At 43.4% G+C, this 19,926-nt stretch overlaps 1 protein-coding gene across 2 annotated transcripts in view; it reads left to right on the forward strand.

Moving 5' to 3' along the window:
* USP13 (ubiquitin specific peptidase 13) overlaps window positions 1-19,926 on the forward strand; it is a 130,571-nt gene that overhangs the window by 64,209 nt on the left and 46,436 nt on the right. For both annotated transcript variants that reach the window (XM_043873797.1, XM_043873798.1), the window contains 5 exons: window positions 187-374; window positions 6,040-6,111; window positions 6,445-6,538; window positions 16,160-16,285; window positions 17,937-18,090. In XM_043873797.1, coding sequence (XP_043729732.1) covers window positions 187-374; window positions 6,040-6,111; window positions 6,445-6,538; window positions 16,160-16,285; window positions 17,937-18,090 — 634 coding nt within the window. The remainder of the gene's footprint in view (window positions 1-186; window positions 375-6,039; window positions 6,112-6,444; window positions 6,539-16,159; window positions 16,286-17,936; window positions 18,091-19,926) is intronic.

Here is a 19,926-nt window from a genome sequence, read left to right on the forward strand (position 1 = left end):
GGCATAAAGTCCATTTGCCTTGTGCAACCATCACCATCTCAGTCACTTTTAATGAGATTGTTTATTTCTCTGTTTAATTGAGGGGAAACGCAGAAACATCTACTGCTGTTAGAAATAATTCGTGGGATGTGATCTTGGAAGGAGAGTCATCATCAAAGTTGTATGTCTTCACTGATCTTGCCCCAGACAGAGAACGGGCTCCAGGACAACGACATCAAGCCACGGGTCAGCGAGTGGGAGGTGATCCAGGAGACGGGGACGAAGCTGAAGCCCATGTACGGCCCAGGGTACACAGGGCTCAAGAACCTGGGCAACAGCTGCTATCTCAGCTCCGTGATGCAGGCCATCTTCAGCATCCCAGAGTTCCAGAGAGCGTAAGTGTCCCGTGCAGACCTGGGCACACAGACTGGCCTGCGTCTCCTGTGCCTGCTCAGGCAGTGTGTACCAGGGAAGCCCTTCCTCACCCACTGTGGGACATCTCACTGTATTTGTGCTGTGACTTCCCGCATGAAGGCGGTTGAGAACCCTTGTAAGTGTTATGGGGATCGGATGAGATAAGGAGGTTTGTAAACTGAAAAGCCTCCTACAGGGATTTATCATATTAATAGTGGCTTCTGTTTTTAAACCTGCAACCTCTATACTGAAAACACAATAATCGTTAATCTTCATAGCAAACCTGCCGCATCTCTCCCTATTGATACGGTAGGAGAGGTTCACTGATCTGTGTGGGCAATGGTGAGTGAGTGGAGTTTCTTAGAGAATTCAGATTTTTTGCTACTTAAAATGTGGTTTGTAGATGGTGCTGGTCCTTGGACTGCTGAATATGGATGTGTAATGGGGTAGGTATGGAAATTGAGAATGAGCGTTGAGAAATTGCAGTAATTTGACTTTGTCATCTTTTATAAGTGGCATTTCATTTTTCAAATACAGCTGACCCTTGAACAACATGAGTGTGAACTGCACAGGTCCACTTATATGTGGATTTTTTTCAGTAAATACATATTACAGTACTGTTGACCTGAACAGTTGGTCATTTGGGTTGACCAAAATGTTCATTTGGATTTTTCTAAACCATCTTATGGAAAAACCCAAATGAACTTTTTGCAAACCCAATACATGATCTGCTGTTGGTTGAAACCATGGTTGTGAAGGAACTGTGACTTCAAAGGATTGACCATAAAGTTACGCATGGAATTCCAATTGTGCAGAAGGTTGGTGCCTCTAACTCTCGTGTTCTTTGGGGGTGAACTATAATTTATTTTTATTGTATTTTTAAGGAGTTCATCTATATGATTTGAAATCAACAAACAAGCTGGCCCTTCACCATAGGTAACTGGGAGGCACTGATTTAGGGCAACTCCTAACCATGCCTGTACAGGCTGCCTGCTTTCTCCCTCGCCGAGGGAGGGACACGGGCTGTGTCTCTGGGCGTTGTCTTCCTGAAACTGTGCTTAGCACAGGCAGCCACAGAGACCCGCAGCTGTAGGTCATGGGCAGCTGCTAAAATTAGGAAATAATCTGTAGTGTTTCCCAGAGCAGGTAGGTTTCGACCTTGGTCCAGGTATGGAAGAGGACACACGTGTGCTAAGACAACCTGATGGACAGACAGCACACGAGGGACAGCACAGAGCGATTTTTGTGCCCACATGGAGTTGAATGCTAATGATTTTAATGGTGATTGTGTGTTCAGTTGAGTTCAACTCGGCGACCCCATGGACTGTAGCCCACCAGGTTCCTCTATCCATGGAGTTCTCCAGGCAAGAATACTGCAATGGGTTGCCATTTCCTCACCCAGGGGATCTTCCTGACCCAGGGATTGAACCCACATCTTCTGTGTCTCTGGCATTGCGGGTGGATTCTTTACCATTGAGCCATCAGGGAAGTCCTTAATGGTGGTTATTAAAAGTATATAAAAATATTCTTTTCCTTCCTCTCTTGATTCTTAAAATCTTACCTTTTCTTACTATTTCTGGCTTTGGAAATTTATGGTCAGTTGTCCATGTCAGGTTTTCATTTTTTCATCCAGCCAATGAAGAGTGGGTTCTGCCCTGCTCAGCAGGGCGCTGGGTGTGGGGGGTTCAATGGTAAATAAGACCTGCTGCCCAGCCCGACTTGGGGAAATAGACCTTTAAGTGTAGACCGTCCCTGATTTAAGATGATTCAACTTAAACTTGACGATGGTGCAAAAGTGCTATGTATTCAGTAGAAACTGTACTTTGAATTTTGCATTTTGCTTTTGGCTAGTTTTCCTGGGCTAGTGACAGGTGGTACATACTCTCTTGTGATGTCGGGCAGGCAGCAGCCACAACTCCTGGTCAGGTACAAGACCCTGAGGGTAAACAACCATCACAACCATTTTGTACCCAGATAGCCTTTCTGTTCTGCACTTTCAGTACAGTATTCAGTAGCTACAGTAGATAATCAACACTTTATTATCAAGTTAGGCATTAAGTAATTAGATGATTTAGCTAACAGTGGGCTAAGTTAGTGTTCTGAGCATGTTTAAGGTAAGCTAGGTTAAGCTTCAGTGTTTGGTAGGTTAGGTATTATGAATGCATTTTCTTTTTTTTTGTATTTTAAAATAAAAATCTTATTTTATTTTAAAAAATATGAATGAATGTCCATAATACCCTAAAATTTGAAAATTATTGAAAAAGTTCTATTGGAGTACAGTTGATTTACAATGTTGTATTAGTTTCAGGTATATAGTAAAGTGAATCAGTTATACATATATCCACTTTTTTTTTTAATGGCCATATAGGCCATTACAGAGTATTGAGTAGAGTTCCCTGTAAGTGCATTTTCAGTTTATATAATCAATTTATGATGGGTTTATTGGAATGTAACCCCGTCCTTTGTTGAGGTGTATCTCTAATTGTAAGGACAACTGCATGATTTTAAATATGGTACACTCCGTGAAGAAAAAGGAAAGGAGGTGGTCAGGGAGGATTTCTTTGAAGAAAGAACACACAGAGGGATACTCACTTTGACTGCTGTGTAGGAGGAGTAGAGACAGGGTTTTGGAGAAAAGGAGGAGCAAGTTTGAAGCTCTGAGATGGGAAAGTCTTTTCAAATGTATGCATCATGCATCATATGATTTTTATAAATTCTTACCCATGTCTCATACTTGTATTATCATTTGATTTGGGAATAATGTAGCTTTATCTTATCTGTCTTATGCGCCAAGACTTTTTTTTAAACTATTGAAGAAAAGTTCTTATGGTAGGTGTTGTGTAATTATTATTTCTTTTAAACTCGAATGAAAGAAACTTATATTCTTTTGTCACCAAGCCCAACAACATTTTTTAGTGCTTTACTGTCTACGGTTTTTGAAAGTATTTTCTACGCATCAAAGTTTGATAAATAATCTTCTGAATTTTTCTTCAGTGGAAAAAAACGTACCTCAAGTCAGTATTTCGGATTTAAGAGTTGAATCTCTTACCTAGTCTTGTTTCAAGTGTTTTAGAATTTTGTAGTATCTAATATCTTATATTTTATTTCCTAAACATTTGTTCTATATATTAGAACATGAGCAACTTACTATTCTTACTAGTCCTCAGTCTTTCGGTTCTACAAATATCACTGGGTTGAAATGCTTGCTCTTCAAACTCCTTTTTTCCCAGCAGGACTAACTCAGTGGAGCGGTCTCTCCATTTTGTAAGTAGAAAGAGTGACTCACAGAGAGATTAAATGACTTACACACAACCACAGTATAATTCGGGAACATCAGCTGGACTCCTTGATACCCTGTGTGCCACTTGAACCTAGTTTACATTTCAAAATAGTTCTGATGAACAAATCTAAATAAACTGGTGTTCAAATTGAATGACAACAAGGGTGGATTTTTAGATAGCAAACGTGTTTTTTGTTTTGAAAACCACTAGATTACAAATTGAAGATACAAGTACTTTAAAAATTGTCCAACATTACTGCTGTCTTTTAATTTTATTGCAATTATTTTATTGCAATTTATTCCTAATTAATGAGAAAAAGAATATAAATTTGTAGCAAAATGGACTTTTCTGAAATCAAAGATTTATCCCTTTAAACTTTATTCTTCTCCATCAGCCTTGACAGAAAGCCTAAGCTTTTCACTAATGTTTATTTTACCAGTTTTTTTTTTTTTTTTGGTTGTGTTAGGTTTTGAATTATGATAAAGACCGGATTTTAAGATAGCTAATATTGATAATGTATATCAAATTGTATATTAAGAATTCTCTCTTACACTGAATATAGTTTGGTTCCAAAGTTTGGTTTATGTATTATTGGTTTTTGGTCCTTTGAAAATTTCTAGATGGAATTATTGTCCTAGTGATGTAATCAGAAGCCATTTGAATGGGACTTTTCCAGAGATATGGTGCTCTGTTAATTTTGATGTTGGTATATAACCTGGGACACAAATTCTGAGTTTGTTGTCAGCAGTTGCCTAGAAGTTTCTAGTAGCTGAAGGATCTAATTAGAGGTTATTACTAATTACAGTGTATTATGGTTCTCTGCCAAGGCTTTACTGCAGTAATGCCTGTTCTCTTGGGTTATTTAGTAGTCAGTTATGGAAATTGGTTATATGATTATGATATGAATATATTCATTCAACAAATATTTATTGAGTGCCTTTTACATGTTAGATGTGGTTCTAGTGGAAGAGATGCAGTAATTTAGATAAAGACTCTGCCTTCATGGAGATTATATTCTAGTATGTAATCTCTAGAAAGACAATAAACAAGAACATAAATTGTATACTTGCAAATAGTGATACATGCTGGGAAGAAAGTTAGCCAGGGTGAGGTGTAGGGAACTTGAAAGGGTAGGGAGATGGGGAGGTGGCTTTTAATCAGACTTGTAAAAGAACAATGATCTTTAGAGAGTGTTCCGGGAAAGAGATAGCAGGATGGCATGACTCTGAAGCAGGAGTGAGCTTGGTATGCCCTGGGCAGCAAGAAGGGGAAGTGGCTGGGGTGTTGTGGGGTGGGAGAGAGGGGTGGGAATGAGGTCAGAGAAGCAGGCAGGGCAGGTGCAGGAAGGGGCAGGAACAGAGATCTGTTTCTGGATTCTTCTTTCTAAAACTTCCAGGCTCAGAGAATCTAAGTTTCAAGAGGGGAAGGTAAAGAGCGCAAAGCAGGGAGTGTGAGATAGGAAATGAACCTAAGAAGTGAAAGGAATGATTGTGGGTTGAGATGAGAGATGGATGGTTACAGTTAGATTGCTAGGTCAGGTAAACTGGTCAGAAAGAGGGCTTGTGGATGGGGCAGGTACAGCCAGCAGCATGGTTCCGGGCATGGCTTGGGAGCCAGGCTGCCTGGGTCCACTCTGAGCTTCATCACTCCCTCCTGGGTGGTTTTGGAAGCTACCTAATGAATTTGCATCTTGATTTCTCATCTCTCAAAGTGGGTGATGACAATAATCCCTTCCTCATATTGTTGTAAATGAAGACTTAATCAGGCAGTACAGGAAACTCTCCAGAAATGGTCGTTGTTACTGCTGTCATTATTCATTTTGACATGACCAGAACAATTCCTTACCTTACCTTTCAGTTTTGAGAAGGTAGTTGCGATGGCCTAAGCCAGTGGTGCTTGACTCTGGCTGCATGTTGTAATCACTGGGGAACTTGTAAAAGATTCCAAATCTGAGAGGATTTTAACTCATACCTGGGGTTAAGGCCTATTGATAGAAGCATAAGCATTTTCAACTTCAGTGTGTGTGTGTGCTCAGTTGTGTCTGACTCTTGCGACCGCACGGACTGTAGCCTGCAAGCTCCTCTGTCCATGGAATTTCCCAGGCAAGAATACTGGAGTGGGTTGCCATTTTCCTCCTCCAGGGGATCTTCTCAACCCGGAGATTGAACCTGGATTCTTTTACCACTCCACCTGGGAAAGCCCTATAAGGAGGTCCATGAATATGTCTGCAGAGGTAGGAGTTCAGGGAAAAATTCTGATTTAGTTTTGACAGAAAGGCAAGAAGGTCTTAATTAGGATGATGGCTTATTTTGGTTCTGTTCATCTCTCAATTCCTATGTTTTGACTGTGGCTTCTCATTTTCTAGGTATGTAGGAAATCTTCCAAGAATATTTGACTACTCTCCTTTAGATCCAACGCAAGATTTCAACACACAGATGTAAGTGACCTGCTGTAAAATAGTGTTCATAGTGGTTATCTCTGGGTTGCAGAATTAAAGATTGATTCTTTTCTTTATTGTCTGTATTATTTAAAAGTATTCTAAAATAAGCACGTGTTGCTTTTGTAAAAAGGAAGAAATTAGTAAAATTATAAAGTACTGAGAATTTGAAAATGGAATCAGTTTCAAGCAGAATGAAGTAAGTTATTTGTGAGTAATTGAGATACAGTGTTTCACTAAAAGCAGCTGTAGTTACTGAAATTTGTAGATAATTTTGGCGTCTCTGAGGAGAAACAACAATGACCTTTTTGTCTGTTTCTCCCTCTTGTCCAGGACTAAGTTAGGACATGGCCTTCTCTCAGGCCAGTATTCAAAACCTCCCGTGAAGTCTGAGCTCATTGAACAGGTGATGAAGGAGGAGCTCAAGGTATGTGTCTGGGTGTCTGCCACGTTGATTTAGAGGAAAGAAGGACCTCCCTAGTGAGAACGTGGATTACCTATGATTTGGTGAATGGCGGCTGTAAATTTAGTGAGCTGTCCACATAGCTCTTTCATTTCAGGGTCTAGGGTGTCTGTCTGCTCTTAAAAGTTGTGATAAGGGAATGGCCACAAGGTTGCGGTTTCTAGTGACATTTGCTTCATGGATTATATGTGATTGCCATCATTACTGGTCTTTAGAAATAATATTCTTCATAACATAGAGCTGGAATGGAAGGAATAAACGTATAAAAATATAAACATTTTCCCCCTCATTATCCCTGTCTTGGCGCTTCTAGTATTTGTCGTCTCCTAAGCTGCAGCTTTGTTTCCTAGGGTTTCTCAAGAGGCTGGTTGTTAAAACACAACACGCATATTCCTATCCCCCACCCCCACCTCCTAGCAGAGGATTCTGAATTTCTAGGGAGGGCTGGGCAGTCCTCATTTTTGGTAAGCTGCTGGGGGTTTGAAAGCGTACTTTGGTATATAAGAAACTCAGTTGGCCATTCAGTCACTATTAATTGACTGACTGGAAGATATGCGTCATCTCCTAATTATCAGACTCACATTTCCCTGTGTCTGCAGTCTAGGCTACTGACCCCTCCCTGGGCTGTTCTGTTAACCAACTCCAGAGGGCGTCCCTTGCAGCCTGGCCTTTCGGAGTGGTGCGGTGGCTTTGGAATTGTGCAGGGCACAGCTGTATTTGGGGGTCTTGGTTCCCACAGCTGCAGATATCCTGAGTGGAATGCGCGCCCCGCTTCCCCACCCCACTGCTCTGCCTCCAGGCTACTTTGTCTTGACTGAGTGGGCAAGTTCTTTCAGTTCTGTTTCTCAAGTGTGTGACCTCTGTGCTCCCATCTTACATCAATCATCCTTGACTAAGGCCTGCAGACTGAGAGCAAGAAGTGAAAGTGAACAGTTCTTTTTCAGAATGAAGCCAATTAGTTGGGGAAGTAGAGCAAACAGGAGAAGAGAGATTAGGAAGGGAAAATATAGAGGCAGTGTTTGGGGGTGGGGAGAGGGAATTAGGTTGCCAGGAGGGTGGAGAGGGATGTAGGCATTTTCGGGCTCAGACCATGAGATCAGAGTATTGTGGGGCAGGCAGTCTTCTGTTGCACTGTTACCCAGCCTTGTAGCAAGGAGTCCCTTATCCAACTGAGGCTGGAAGAGCCTTCCTTGATTGGAATGGAGTTGAAGTGGTTTGGGTGTAGGGCTGGGGTGTCAGGTTATAAAGGCTTCTTCTACCTCTGAGCTCCTGAGTAACTTTGAAGGGGTGATGGTGAAAAAACTTGGTCCAAAGTGTTGTGTTATTTATTTATTTATGCTGTGCTGGGTCTTCCTTTCTGTTTGAGGGCTTTCTCTAGTTATGTCGAGCTGGAGGTACTCTTCAGTGGCTCCTCATTGACTGCATGCTCTTGTTGCGGAGCATGGGCTCTAGGTATGCAGACTTCAGTAGCTGCGCCTTCCGGGCTCTAGAGCATGGGTTCAGTAGTAGTGGCGCATGGGTTTAGTTGCCCTGAAGCATGTGGGATCTTCCCTGACCAGGGATCAAACCCATGTCCCCTGCATTGGCAGGCGAATCCTTAACTATTGAGCCATCAGGAAAGTCCCCCAAATGTTTTGATCACATGAAACTCCAATACTTTGGCCATCTCATGCGAAGAGTTGACTCATTGGAAAAGACCTGATGCTGGGAGGGATTGGGGGCAGGAGGAGAAGGGGACGACAGAGGATGAGATGGCTGGATGGCATCACCGACTTGATGGGCATGAGTTTGAGTAGACTCCGGGGGTTTGTGATGGACAGGGAGGCCTGGTGTGCTGCGATTCATGGGGTCGCAAAGAGTCAGACATGACTGAGCAACTGAACTGATCCTGGGTTTTCATCCAGGCTGTCACTTCTTGGTGCAGAGTCCATCCTTCATGGTGGAGGAGACGGAGGCTTGGTTGGGCCTCAGGGGCCTTGCTTCCTCTCCTGACTCTGCGAATATCTGGAGACGGGGGTGGGGGGCAAGTCCTGTGACCTTTCAATCTCAGCCCTCAAATGGCAGATTGGTCTCGTTGGTGGCTGTGAATATTGCAAGTGTGAAGGGGCCTCTTTCTAATGTAAACAACGTCTGTGTACATTACAGGACTATTGTGTTTTTGGAATATTTTCATTTGAGAAAATGTAAAATGAAAACTGACCGATTTAGCAATGTTTGGAAGGAAAATTTACTTTTGTTAATGTCACAATATCCTTTTGTGATACTAGAAAAAAGTAAACAGTTCTTATATAAGGCATATTTGTTATTTAGTCTGTGAACAGCTGGGGACCCTCGTCTCCTCCTCACCTCGGATTAGTGTGGGAGTTATGTGATCTCCAGGGGTCTGAGGCTTGCAGGCAGGAACCGCTGTCCTGTCTGGCTCAGGCTGTGCAACCTGGCAGCCCTTGGGCCATGTCTGTCCTGCAGGTGTGTTTTGCTGGGGCCTCCCGCAGAATCTGAATTTCCAGTTTCTCTTAAACATTCAGAACCTCTGGCGGTCCCAGGCCCCTGACAGCAGTTGGTTGGAGCTGAGTAGCAGCGCTCCCATCACACAGGACACGCAGTTCCCAGCTGGCTCCAGTCCCTTTGTGGTTTTTGACCTGACTGGTACACTGGGTATTTGGGTGTGACCCTTGGTCTAGATGATTTATAAAGTTCTTCCCCTCACCATCACCCACACCCGTGAGGTGCCAGGATAAATAGGGTCCCTTTGACATTCAGAATGAGCTTGAATTGACCTCATGATTTTCTTTGTGGCCCCAGAGGTATCACTTTCAAGCTATTACTTGAACAGACAAATAATTCATTGTAAGAGCTCCACTGTTCTTGACAGTGGAGGGAATTACTTTCTGAGGCGTCAAGATTTTCACTGGCAATTGGTTTCAGAGCAACCAATTTGGGAGAACCTTTCTTTTTTCAGGTCTCAGGAGTCAGGTGGTCTTGTCCCTGGTCTCTGCTATTTCTCTTGTCTTGTAGAGGAGCCTGAAATGCTCCAAGAGAGGAAGGAAGATGTGCTGAAACAGAGGCTAGATGACGAGAGGAATGTGTGCCGCACAGAGAGCCATGAGGCAGGAGTGCCTTTCTCAGGGCCTCCACTACCAGTGATACCAGTGACTAGCGCAGGCCCTTGCCGTGTGTTCCCTGATGCAGAAATGGATGCACAGAATCCTTGCCTACAGTTACAAAGTCAGGGAGTGGAGAGCTGGGGTTTACACCAGAGAGTCCGGCCCTGAGTCTGTGCAGTTTTGACAGAGTCTCTCCGCTGTCCTGCTTCCCTGACAGTTGTTCCAGTACTCATTTCAGGCTCCCAGGGCCTCTGCGTGTGGATGCTGCAGGTGGGTGATAAAGGGGCTGGGTAGATTTTACAGAGTTACCAGGTAGCCCAGTAACTTTGACGATTCACACCCTGGGTCATTTCTAAAATATATACTTCATTGCTCTGCTACAGACCAAGGTGAAATCGAGTTTTTATAGATGCATGCTTAATACGCATTTCATCTACAAAAAGATTTGCAGTGTTTTGGGGCGGGGGGGGGCACTGCCATTTCTATATAAATTTGTTGAATTGATTTTTAAAATTGCATCTACAGTAGATAAAACCTGCTCACTATGAAAGTAGTTTTTCTTCTCCGAAAAGTGTATTCCAGATCTTTATGCATTTTAAGACAGTGCTTTCACACATTTTAATACAGATTACTCTATAATTTATTTTTCCTTCTGAAGATAGCACATTATTGACAATTCTGTATTCCAAACAGTTTCTTAAGCGATAGTTATTTTAATGTCCCGTTCTAATTAATCCCTGACACAAAATTGCTGGCCTCAGTTTTTGATCAACATGAGATAACCAAGGTTCTGCTTCCAGGTGATGTATTTATAGCTGCAAACATAAGACCTTTATTTTCACTAACCTCCATTTTCCTACTTTGGGCGAATGTAACATTTCTAACTCAGCTTTTAAATTATGAGAAATAGTTTTGGGGAATAACTTCTGTTCCTTTAGCCTAGGAGATTTGGGGTTTGGACATGAGTTAGGAATTACTGGTCCAAGGTTTATGATTTAAGGTTAAAAATTTAAATCAACAGATGATATACTCCTGTGTATTGGGGGCAGGCTGAGATGCATGTATTTTTTTTTTTTTTTCCATCCTGGTGATCTTATAGTGTAAGTATCTCTACAAGCATTGCTCTAAGTTGATACAAAGCCTTAGTCTTTCTCCTTGTTTGTTAATTAAAGCATTAAGCCCAGACGAATATGAGTGGACAGTAACTGCCTTCTTGGTGCAGTGTTAAACAGAAAGCTCTGTGTAAGCATTTAGGAAAGATTCTGAACACTGTAGTCCTCTCTCTAATTTTAGCTGATCTGTTTTCCAATTGCTGATGGAGAAAGTAAGTACAGTATCCTATAAATATGACAGGGTCCTTAGGTGGTTGCTATTTTGGAGATGGTCTGGAGCTCTCTCTTGTAAAGTTAGTTGTCAGGACAAGCCAAGGGTCAGCTTGTGTCCAAGGGTCAGCTTACAGAAAGCGTGTGAGCTTCCTAAAATTCTTCTTCCTAAAATTTATTCTTGGTCAATGTTGGTCTCTTTCATCTTGTTTGGTGATGGGCGCATAGGGGACACTCAGGTGATGGCACTGGTCCAGTGCCCGCTAGGAAACATGGTATTTCTTTGATTCCTTTTATTTATTTTGGCTGCACCATACAGCTTATAGAATCTTAGTTTCCTGACCAGGGATTGAACCCAGGCCAAAGAAGTGAAAGCACTGGGTCTTCACCACTGGACCACCAGAGGATTCCCTCTGGTTCTTTTTTTAAAGTTAAAAAAATAAAAAACAACATTTATTTTTAATTGAAGGATAACTGCTTTACAGTTTCGTGTTGATTTCTGCCAAATGTCAACACATGGGGTTCTTATTTAGGCTTTTTGGTTTCTTTTAAGTGACCGCTTTATTCTGGAATCTGATCTTTTAAAAAAATTATTTAAATTTGCAAATAATACACAGACATAGAGCGCATAGTATAATGAATCTCCACGTACCATCACCAATCTGGTTCCATCAGTCCCCCCTGAACTCAATTTTCCCCCTCCTTCCTCCTTCCCTTCCTTTCCTTTCCCTGCAGAAATTGAATACAAAATCTAAACACCATCCTTTTCACCTGTAAATATTCAGTATGCACCTGTAACTAGAATACTTTTTTTTAAAAAAAGCAATACGTTGAAAGTCAATTAAGGTGTTAGAAACACACTAGCAAAATGTATCAAAATGTATCATCCAGTACCCAGCCAATATCCATATTTCCCCCTGCACTGTCAAAGCCACTATCAACCCTGAGTATTCATTAGAAGGACTGGTGCTGAAGCTGAAGCTCTAGTACCTGATGTAATGGGCCGACTCATTGGTAAAGACTCTGATGCTAGGAAAGATTGAAGGCAGGAGGAGAAAGGGACAACAGAAGACGAGATGGTTGGATGGCATGAGTTTGAGCAAGCTCCAGGAGGTGGTGAAGGACAGGGAAGCCTGGTGTGCTGTAGTCCATGGGGTCGCAGAGTTGGACACGCCTGAGCAACTGAACAACAATGACATCAAAGACAGCTTCTCAGAGTCCTCCTTGCAAGACTGACTGATCTGTTGAAGGAGCTGAATCATTTGCCCCAGGATTGCTCTAAGGATTGCTTCCTTAAGGTGTTGTTCAGTTTGTGTTTCTTATAAGCTGGAAGGTAGATGTGGAAGCTTAATTAGATTCAGGCTCAACATTTTATAGCCTGACTTTCTATTATATGGACATAATGTGAACATAGTAATAGTTAATCATGGGAATTAGTGAAACCTCCCCTCAGAAATCAGAGGTGGAATAGTTGAGGACCATGGGTGAGGACAGAGGGGCTAGCCATGGTTAGGCAGTAAGTGTAGGGTGGCTGAGTTTGAGATAAATCAGACCATCTGTGAAAGCTGGGAGCTGGTCTGCAGTGGGGCAGAGACAACATGTCTCCAGTTAGGAAGCTTTTTAATGACTTCTCAGTGATCATCACTTCTCAAACTATAACTTGTCTGCTGCACCAGGGATTAGGCCAGGTCAGTTGAGGGCAAACAAGGAACTGAAATGGGCACCGAGAGGGAAGAGGCATGGAGGGGAGTGAATGAGGCTGGGCCAAAGCCCAAGCATGGGGCTGAGCCTCTGGAGTTTTCACCATGGTCTCTGTTGGAACTTCTCCCAGCTCTACGACCATACGGTGGCATAGAGCAGCAGCCAACTCTTCAGTTTACTTTCAGCAAGTTGGTAAACTTTCCCAAGCAGGTGCTTTGATGGGGACTGGCAGCCAAGCACAGCTTGTAAGAGGTAACAGCAGCAGGCAGTGAGTTTGTGCCTATGTGAACGCCTAAACCCAAGTTCACAACACGAACCGACGTATTCCAGGTGGTGCCTCTGCACCGCCCAGATGGAGACGTCATTGCTGGCCTGGCCTGGGAGGTTGACCTCAGAGGTCGATTTGAAGAAGGCTTACCCAGAATCCGGACACACTGTCTTCTCAGCAGCAGGTAAGAGAGACTTCAGACATCAGAGGTGACAACTAGGCACATGTGGTTCTTGCAAGAAACAGTGTGAGGACACGAGAGAGAAAGACAGATGGATAAAAAGAGATAGCGAGACAGATTGACTTTCCTAGTTGTGTGATCCTGGGTCAGTTACTTAACTCCTCTCTAACTCAGTTTCCTCATTTGTCAAATGTAGAAAATAATAATAGTCACCTCGTGAGGTTGAGTAATTTAACTAAAGATGCGTGTATAAAGTGCTCAGAACTGTGCCTGCCACCTCTTAAATGTTCATCCTCATACCTAGAATAGTGTCTGACATTTTGTAATACTTGGTAAATTCCTACTGAATGAATGACTAAATGTTAGTATGCAAATGTAAGGCATTATTTGCATGCATGTGTTGGCTGATACTATATAGATACATGTCAGTATTTTGAGTGAAGAAAGTTACAACTTTAACATGCCTTTCAGGAGGTGTATGTGTGGGTAGTTAAATGGATCATCAGGTATAAATTGGTCTTCACCGATGCTGAAGGCACATCTGCAGCCTTGTGTGTGTGTGTGAAGGCTGATCATTTATACACAGGTTCCAAGTTATCAGATGCTCAAATGCTGCTTCTTTGGGGAGTTCTTCTCCCAGAGCTGCCAACACTGCTTTAGGTTGTCTGCAGTGTTCCCTAATATTTGTTATAGATACGTGTTGAATCTCACCCCTTTCCCCCACCTGTTGTCTGTCAGCTCTTGGAGAGGAATCCCCAACATGTTCTACATGAAGTAGGTGGCCAGTAAATACTAGATGCCCAGATCAGATATATTTTGAGCAAGACAGAATTCTCCTGAGTTTTATTAGAAACATCGTTTAGAACATGTGTGCCTTGAAGAGACTTCATATGTAGAGCTGCCTCGTGGCTGCTGGGAGAGAGAGTTCTTGGAGTTTTGCCATCACTTCTTGCATCTGACTGTGTGATTGTGCACCCCTGCCATGGCCTGTGGACCCTAGGCCTGGACCCTGGTGTCTAGGAGATCTCATAGAGGTGTGAGACAAGGCCTTCGCCTGCCAAGTGTTGCAGTCAGGCTGAGGAGACAGGCTAGAGCAGGCTGAATGTTAAACCAAAAGGCATGATGTTGTGCTCAGTACCCCGTGATGGCCCAGATAGCAAGTTCTCTGTATTTCTGAGGAGGGGATGGTGGCTTGGAGGCTGTGCATGTAGAGGTTTTGAGACATGGGCGCACCTTTGCATGGAGCACAGGGATTACTTCTGCTTGATTGGCAAGGTGAGGTTTGTCTCACTGAAACCTAAAGTGTGCTGCATCTATGACTCCAGTTTTGCTGCCAGGAGTGGGGAATTGGGATCAGAACCCAGTTCTGGGTCTTTGCTGGCTGCATGGTCTTCTGGTCATAAGACCACTTCAGTTGACAGACTTGGTGGCACTTCTCTGCAGCCTCTGTTTCCCTATCTGTAAAATGGGGATAATGGTGGCACCTGCTTTGTAGGGTTTTGCTACTTCGTAGGGTTTTACACAAGGAGATGTGCTGCACCATTATTAGAGGCTGAACTTGGAGAGGACTCAGGAAACAGCTGTATCCTTAAAGATGATGTGGATCTTCCTGTCTGCCTCTTTAGAGTATCTCAGGCCGAGTGCCTGGGTTTCCAGCAGATTGCTGCTGTTCACTCAGTTGTGTCTGACTCTTTGACAACCCCATGGACTGCAGCATGCCAGGCTTCTCTGTCCTTCACCATCTCCAAGAGTTTGCTCAAACTCATGTCCATTGAGTTGGTGATGCTATCCAACCATCTCGTCCTCTGTTGTCCCCTTCTCCTTCTGTCTTTGTTCCTTCCAGTGAATATTCAGGGTTGATTTCCTTTAGAATTGACTGGTTTGATCTCCTTGCAGTCCAAGAGACTCTCAAGAGTCTTCTCCAATACTGCAGGTCAAGAGCAAATTACTGGCATTAAAAAGCCCATTTCACATCAAAGCCAGTTTAAGGCTTCTCTCACTACCAATGTCAGGTGCCTTGGAAACCAGCAGTGTAGAAAGGTGAGTGTCAGCTTGCTCTAGTGTTTTTCCATCCTTGCTCCACCTCTTTCTCTCCTCAGGCTACTCCAGGGTCAAGGGTCAAGGGTTGGGGAGATTGGAGTTGAGGCAGAGCCTACCCCTGAGCAGAGTGTGTTTGCTCTGTCTTGGCTGTGTGAGTCTGTGGTCATGGTTGGCCTTTTGTGGGTGCACATCAGTGGTTGTTTTAGAGATGTGCTTGTCCTCTCAGAGACCCCCATGAGGACCTTTTACCTGATGCCCTCTCCTGGTGACCTCTGTGAGCCCTATCCCAGTTCCTTGGCAGGCTGCCCTCCCGTTGTCTTAGGCAGCGTCCTCTCTGGAGGAGCCCAGCTGCCTTCTGAGCAGTCCCTTAGCCCCCCGGGGAAGTTCACACATCCAAAGTTCACAGCCAAAGTTGTCCCAGCTCTTCCCATCCTGGCAGCTGCAGGCAACCTCCTTTGGCTTCTCCAGGTGAGGGGCGGGCTCCCAGGAACGCCCTGTGGTCCAGAAACAGCCCTGGGCTGGCCCCTGAGCAGTACTTTGCCTGGGGCTGGGAGCCATTTCCTTTCCTTTCTCTCATATTCCCTCCTGGTGGTGGGGAAGGGAGGCTGCTGGGCTCACCTCTCCTCTAACTTCTGTCAGAGGGACTACCTCCCATGCCCCAGTGCATCCCTAGCCTTTTCTGAAATGGGTTGTTGCAGACTAGTTTGGCTACTACGGAGCAAGTCCTGTGAGGACAGAAATCGGGGTGTTTATTGCGCCTGTTAGTTTTGAGTCAACAGAAGAGCCCCATCCCATCCCCACATCAGTTTCACAGCATGGTGCCTGGTACGCAATCAACGTCCAGCGTGTCCTGGCCTCTGTCACTGTTTAGCTAACGTGGGCTTCAGTATTCTTATCTGAAATCCTGGCTACTGGTAATCTCCGCTCTGCTTCCCACTTGTGAGTTTTGGTTTCATTTTTATATTTTAGCCTCAACAGAATGGGATCTCCCCACGCATGTTTAAGGCCTTTGTGAGCAAGAGCCACCCGGAATTCTCCTCCAACAGACAGCAGGATGCCCAGGAGTTTTTCCTGCACCTGGTGAATCTAGTAGAGGTAAGTCAGCCTTTAGAGCTGCTTGAAAGGGTTGTTAGAAGTGTGTCCAACCCTCGCGTGCAGTCCCTCCCGTGTGGCCAGAATGCTGCCACCCCCCCAACCTCTCCCTGTCTGGGCTCCTTTTAGAGTTGGCGTCTTTGGGGCTTTCTCTGTTTGGCCAGCTTGATGTAATTGCTCCTCATGCTTGGCTTTCTCAGCCTTCGTGGATCTCCCTGTTCTTCTCCTAATTTGAATGTGTTCTAGTAGTGTTTATCCATTTTTTTCATTCCCTGTTTTTGATTTTTGTCTCTGTGACAAGCTCCTTCAGAGTCCAGTGTGATATTTGGTGTCCTCCTGTCCTTTATTCTCTGAGATGCTCACTCTGGGCTCAGAGCAGAATCAAATCACATTAAATGCTGTGGTTCTTAAAGGCCACTGAGAATTTATGATTAAAGGCTTCCCCCCCCCCCCCTTAAAAAAATAACTGCTTTTTTCCTGATGACTAGTGTGTTCTTTGTGGAAACAGAGGCACAGAAGAGAAAATCAAAACCTCCCATACTACCTGCTCCCCTAAACAAGCAGTGCTAACATTCTGGTGTCTGACTCCCTGCCTCTACCCCCAGTCATTTTCTAGGTGCAGTACATTCTCTGCTTGCTGGTTTGTGAGCAGTGTTTTCCACTTAACCTGTTGTGAACGTTTTGCCATGTCATTATATACTCAAATATAGCCTACTTTCTTTTTTATTTGTGTATAATTTACATTAGCACATTTATAGATTCATATCATACATGGCTTAATTTTTTAATTTAAACAAATTTTAAAAATATTTTTTAAATAAAAATTTGTTTAAATTAAAAAACTTAAAATCTTTAAAAATTTACTTTTTAATTATTTTTAAGCTTTTTATTTTATATTGAGGTATAGCCAGTTAACAGTGTTGTGATAGTTTCAGTAAACAGCAAAGGGACTCAGCCATCCATATACATGTATCCATTCTCCCAAACTCCCCTCCTATCCTGTCTACCACGTAACATTGAGAAGAGTTCCATGTGCTGTATAATAGGTCCTTGTTGGTTATCCATTTTAAATATAGCAGTGTGTACACGTCCATCGCAAACAACACTATATGTGGCTTAATTTTTCCAGGGCAGCCCTTGATTTTTTTCCTCCTTTCTCTTTACTTGGCCTTTCATATCTCCTTTCTTCTAATTCTGTCTAGGTCAGTCCCTCTGCCATGACTTTTGATGGCTGCATACTATTTATTTACATGATGAACTATAATTTATTTAACCAGTCTCCCATTTTTGGACTTTAGGTAACTACCAGTCTTTTGCTTTAAAGTACTCTGAACTGGCATGCCCAGAGGGAATATTTAGTCACATCAGATCTTTTCACCAGATTTATATTCGATTCTGTGCTAATTTTTATACATGTGTGGCTCCGACAGTAAAGAATCTGCCTACCATGCAGGAGACCCAGGTTTGATCCCTCCCTGGAGAAGGAAATGGCAACCCACTCCAGCATTCTTGCCTGGGAAATCCCATGGACAGAGGAGCCTGGCGGGCTATAGTCCGTGGGGTTGCAAAGAGTCGGACATGACTAAAACGACATAGCATGTGTGTCCCATGAAAGTAATATAAGTTTACTGACTTGATATAATTTCATTTTCAGAGGAACCGCATTGGCTCAGAAAACCCAAGTGATGTTTTTCGGTTTTTGGTGGAAGAGCGGATTCAGTGCTGTCAGACCCGAAAAGTCCGCTACACAGAGAGAGTGGACTACCTGATGCAATTACCTGTGGCCATGGAGGCGGCAACCAACAAAGGTAATGTTCCAAAGCGGGGAGTGAGCAGGGCGCTTCTCACACGTGAAGACCCTCGAGTAAGAGATGGTGTGGTTTAGTTACTGCAGAGCTGTGTCTGGAGTAGACCTGGAGGGTGTCTGCTCTGCGTGTCTCTTCTCATAGATTCCTCAGTCCCCATGTGGCTTTCTTTAGAGATTTTCATGGAGCTGGTTATGGAGGGAACCTACTTCAGGGCCTATAAGTTTCAACAACGGGTTGGTTTAGAGTCAGTTTAATTTGGAGGAAATTATTTGTAGTTTAACATTATCACTTACCAGTGGTGCTGTAAAGTCTGAGGGAAGTGGTCAGAACTACATTTTTCGATATGAGCCATTCAAGCAGAGGTCTCTTAAAAAGAATCCATCTTTGGCATCTGAGCAAGGTGCCTGTTGTGGGTGATAAAGTGTGGCCGGGCTCTTTGTGAGGCAGAAGCCCCTTAGAAAGGTCTCTGGACCTTGGAAGCAGGAAGAAGGCAGATACCCAGGTGGAGGGAGTGATGCTCAGGGGAAATTTCCTTCAATAAGTCTGACCCAGTTCTTTTCAGACAAAATAGATAAATGATATTTCTTAGAACTAACATCTTAGAAGCAGAAAAAGGAGAAATATCTGCTTGATTGCTTATCTCCTGTGAACTGGTCATTTTTGTAAAGTTCAAACACTCCATGGGTGGCTTTTTTATTCTCTTTTTGCAGGGGTGGTGGGTAGTCACTTTATTGTGTTAATTGGAAAATGATTTTAAGATGAAACACTTTCGATTTTCTATAAACTTCTGCAGCTTTTGGCTAGTTTTAAAATTCTTATTTATTACACAAAGTAGCAATGGGGTGGGGATCTGTGGTTTGTTTCCTTTTTAGCATGAGGCCTAATTGCTTTCTCTTGCCTATCATGGTGGATGCTGGCTAACATATTCTACTCAGTTCTGTGATCCTCTCTAAACTCACTGTTTATAATTTATGAGTGGTAGCTATATATATATATATATTTTTTTTTTTTTTTTTCAGAAAGGAGATTTGTAATTTAGTGTCAGGAAATTAATAGCTGGAAACATGTAATGTTAGCATCCTAGACAAAAGTTCATCCTGAATCACTGGTGGACTGGGGAATGAACTGTAGGAACATATCCAAATGTGTTTAAGAAAACACAAAGATACATCAGTGGTATCTAAAAACTGATAAATCAGAAGCGATTTTTTGTAACACAGAAGGAATTCCTGGAAAGGTCCATTTGAAATATATAGAATTTTGACTTAGAGATGGTTTCCAAGAGCAGATCTGCTGACTCTTGGGAAGCTCACAGTGTACTCACTTTTTTTTCCCTGGGTGTTCAGTCATTTGAGCAGGGATAGTGAGAAAGCCTTCTGGGTTGGCCGCTCCGCTTTCTGTAGTGTCAGGTAACCCCACATGAAGTTGTCTTGGTGGTGCTGGGTCAGATTGCAGGTCTGGTGCCTTGGGTAACTGTTCATCCTGCTCCTTGGCCCGCGCTCTCCGTGACCTCTTACCATGGTCAAGGGCCAGGAAGAGGTGAGCCCTCGGGTTTCTCTCCGCATGAAATTCTCTGGTGTGGAGACCTTGTGATTAGAGGGTGGTTTGGGGTCAAACCAGTCTTGACCTCTGGATAAATGAGAGCCCATGTTTGTGCATCACTTACAGCACATGTGTAGTCTGAACCTCTCACCTGGACCGTAGTTCACAGTTCCCTCCTGTCAGCCTCAAAGAGGAACAGGCAAAAAATGAATGGCTTGATGCAGCCTGGCATTGCCACTCTAAACATGCTTTCAGCAGGCTCCTCTGGCTCTGTGGAGGGCAGCGAATAAGCAG

Source organism: Cervus elaphus, chromosome 19, assembly GCF_910594005.1.
Source record: "Cervus elaphus chromosome 19, mCerEla1.1, whole genome shotgun sequence".
Taxonomy (NCBI): domain Eukaryota; kingdom Metazoa; phylum Chordata; class Mammalia; order Artiodactyla; family Cervidae; genus Cervus; species Cervus elaphus.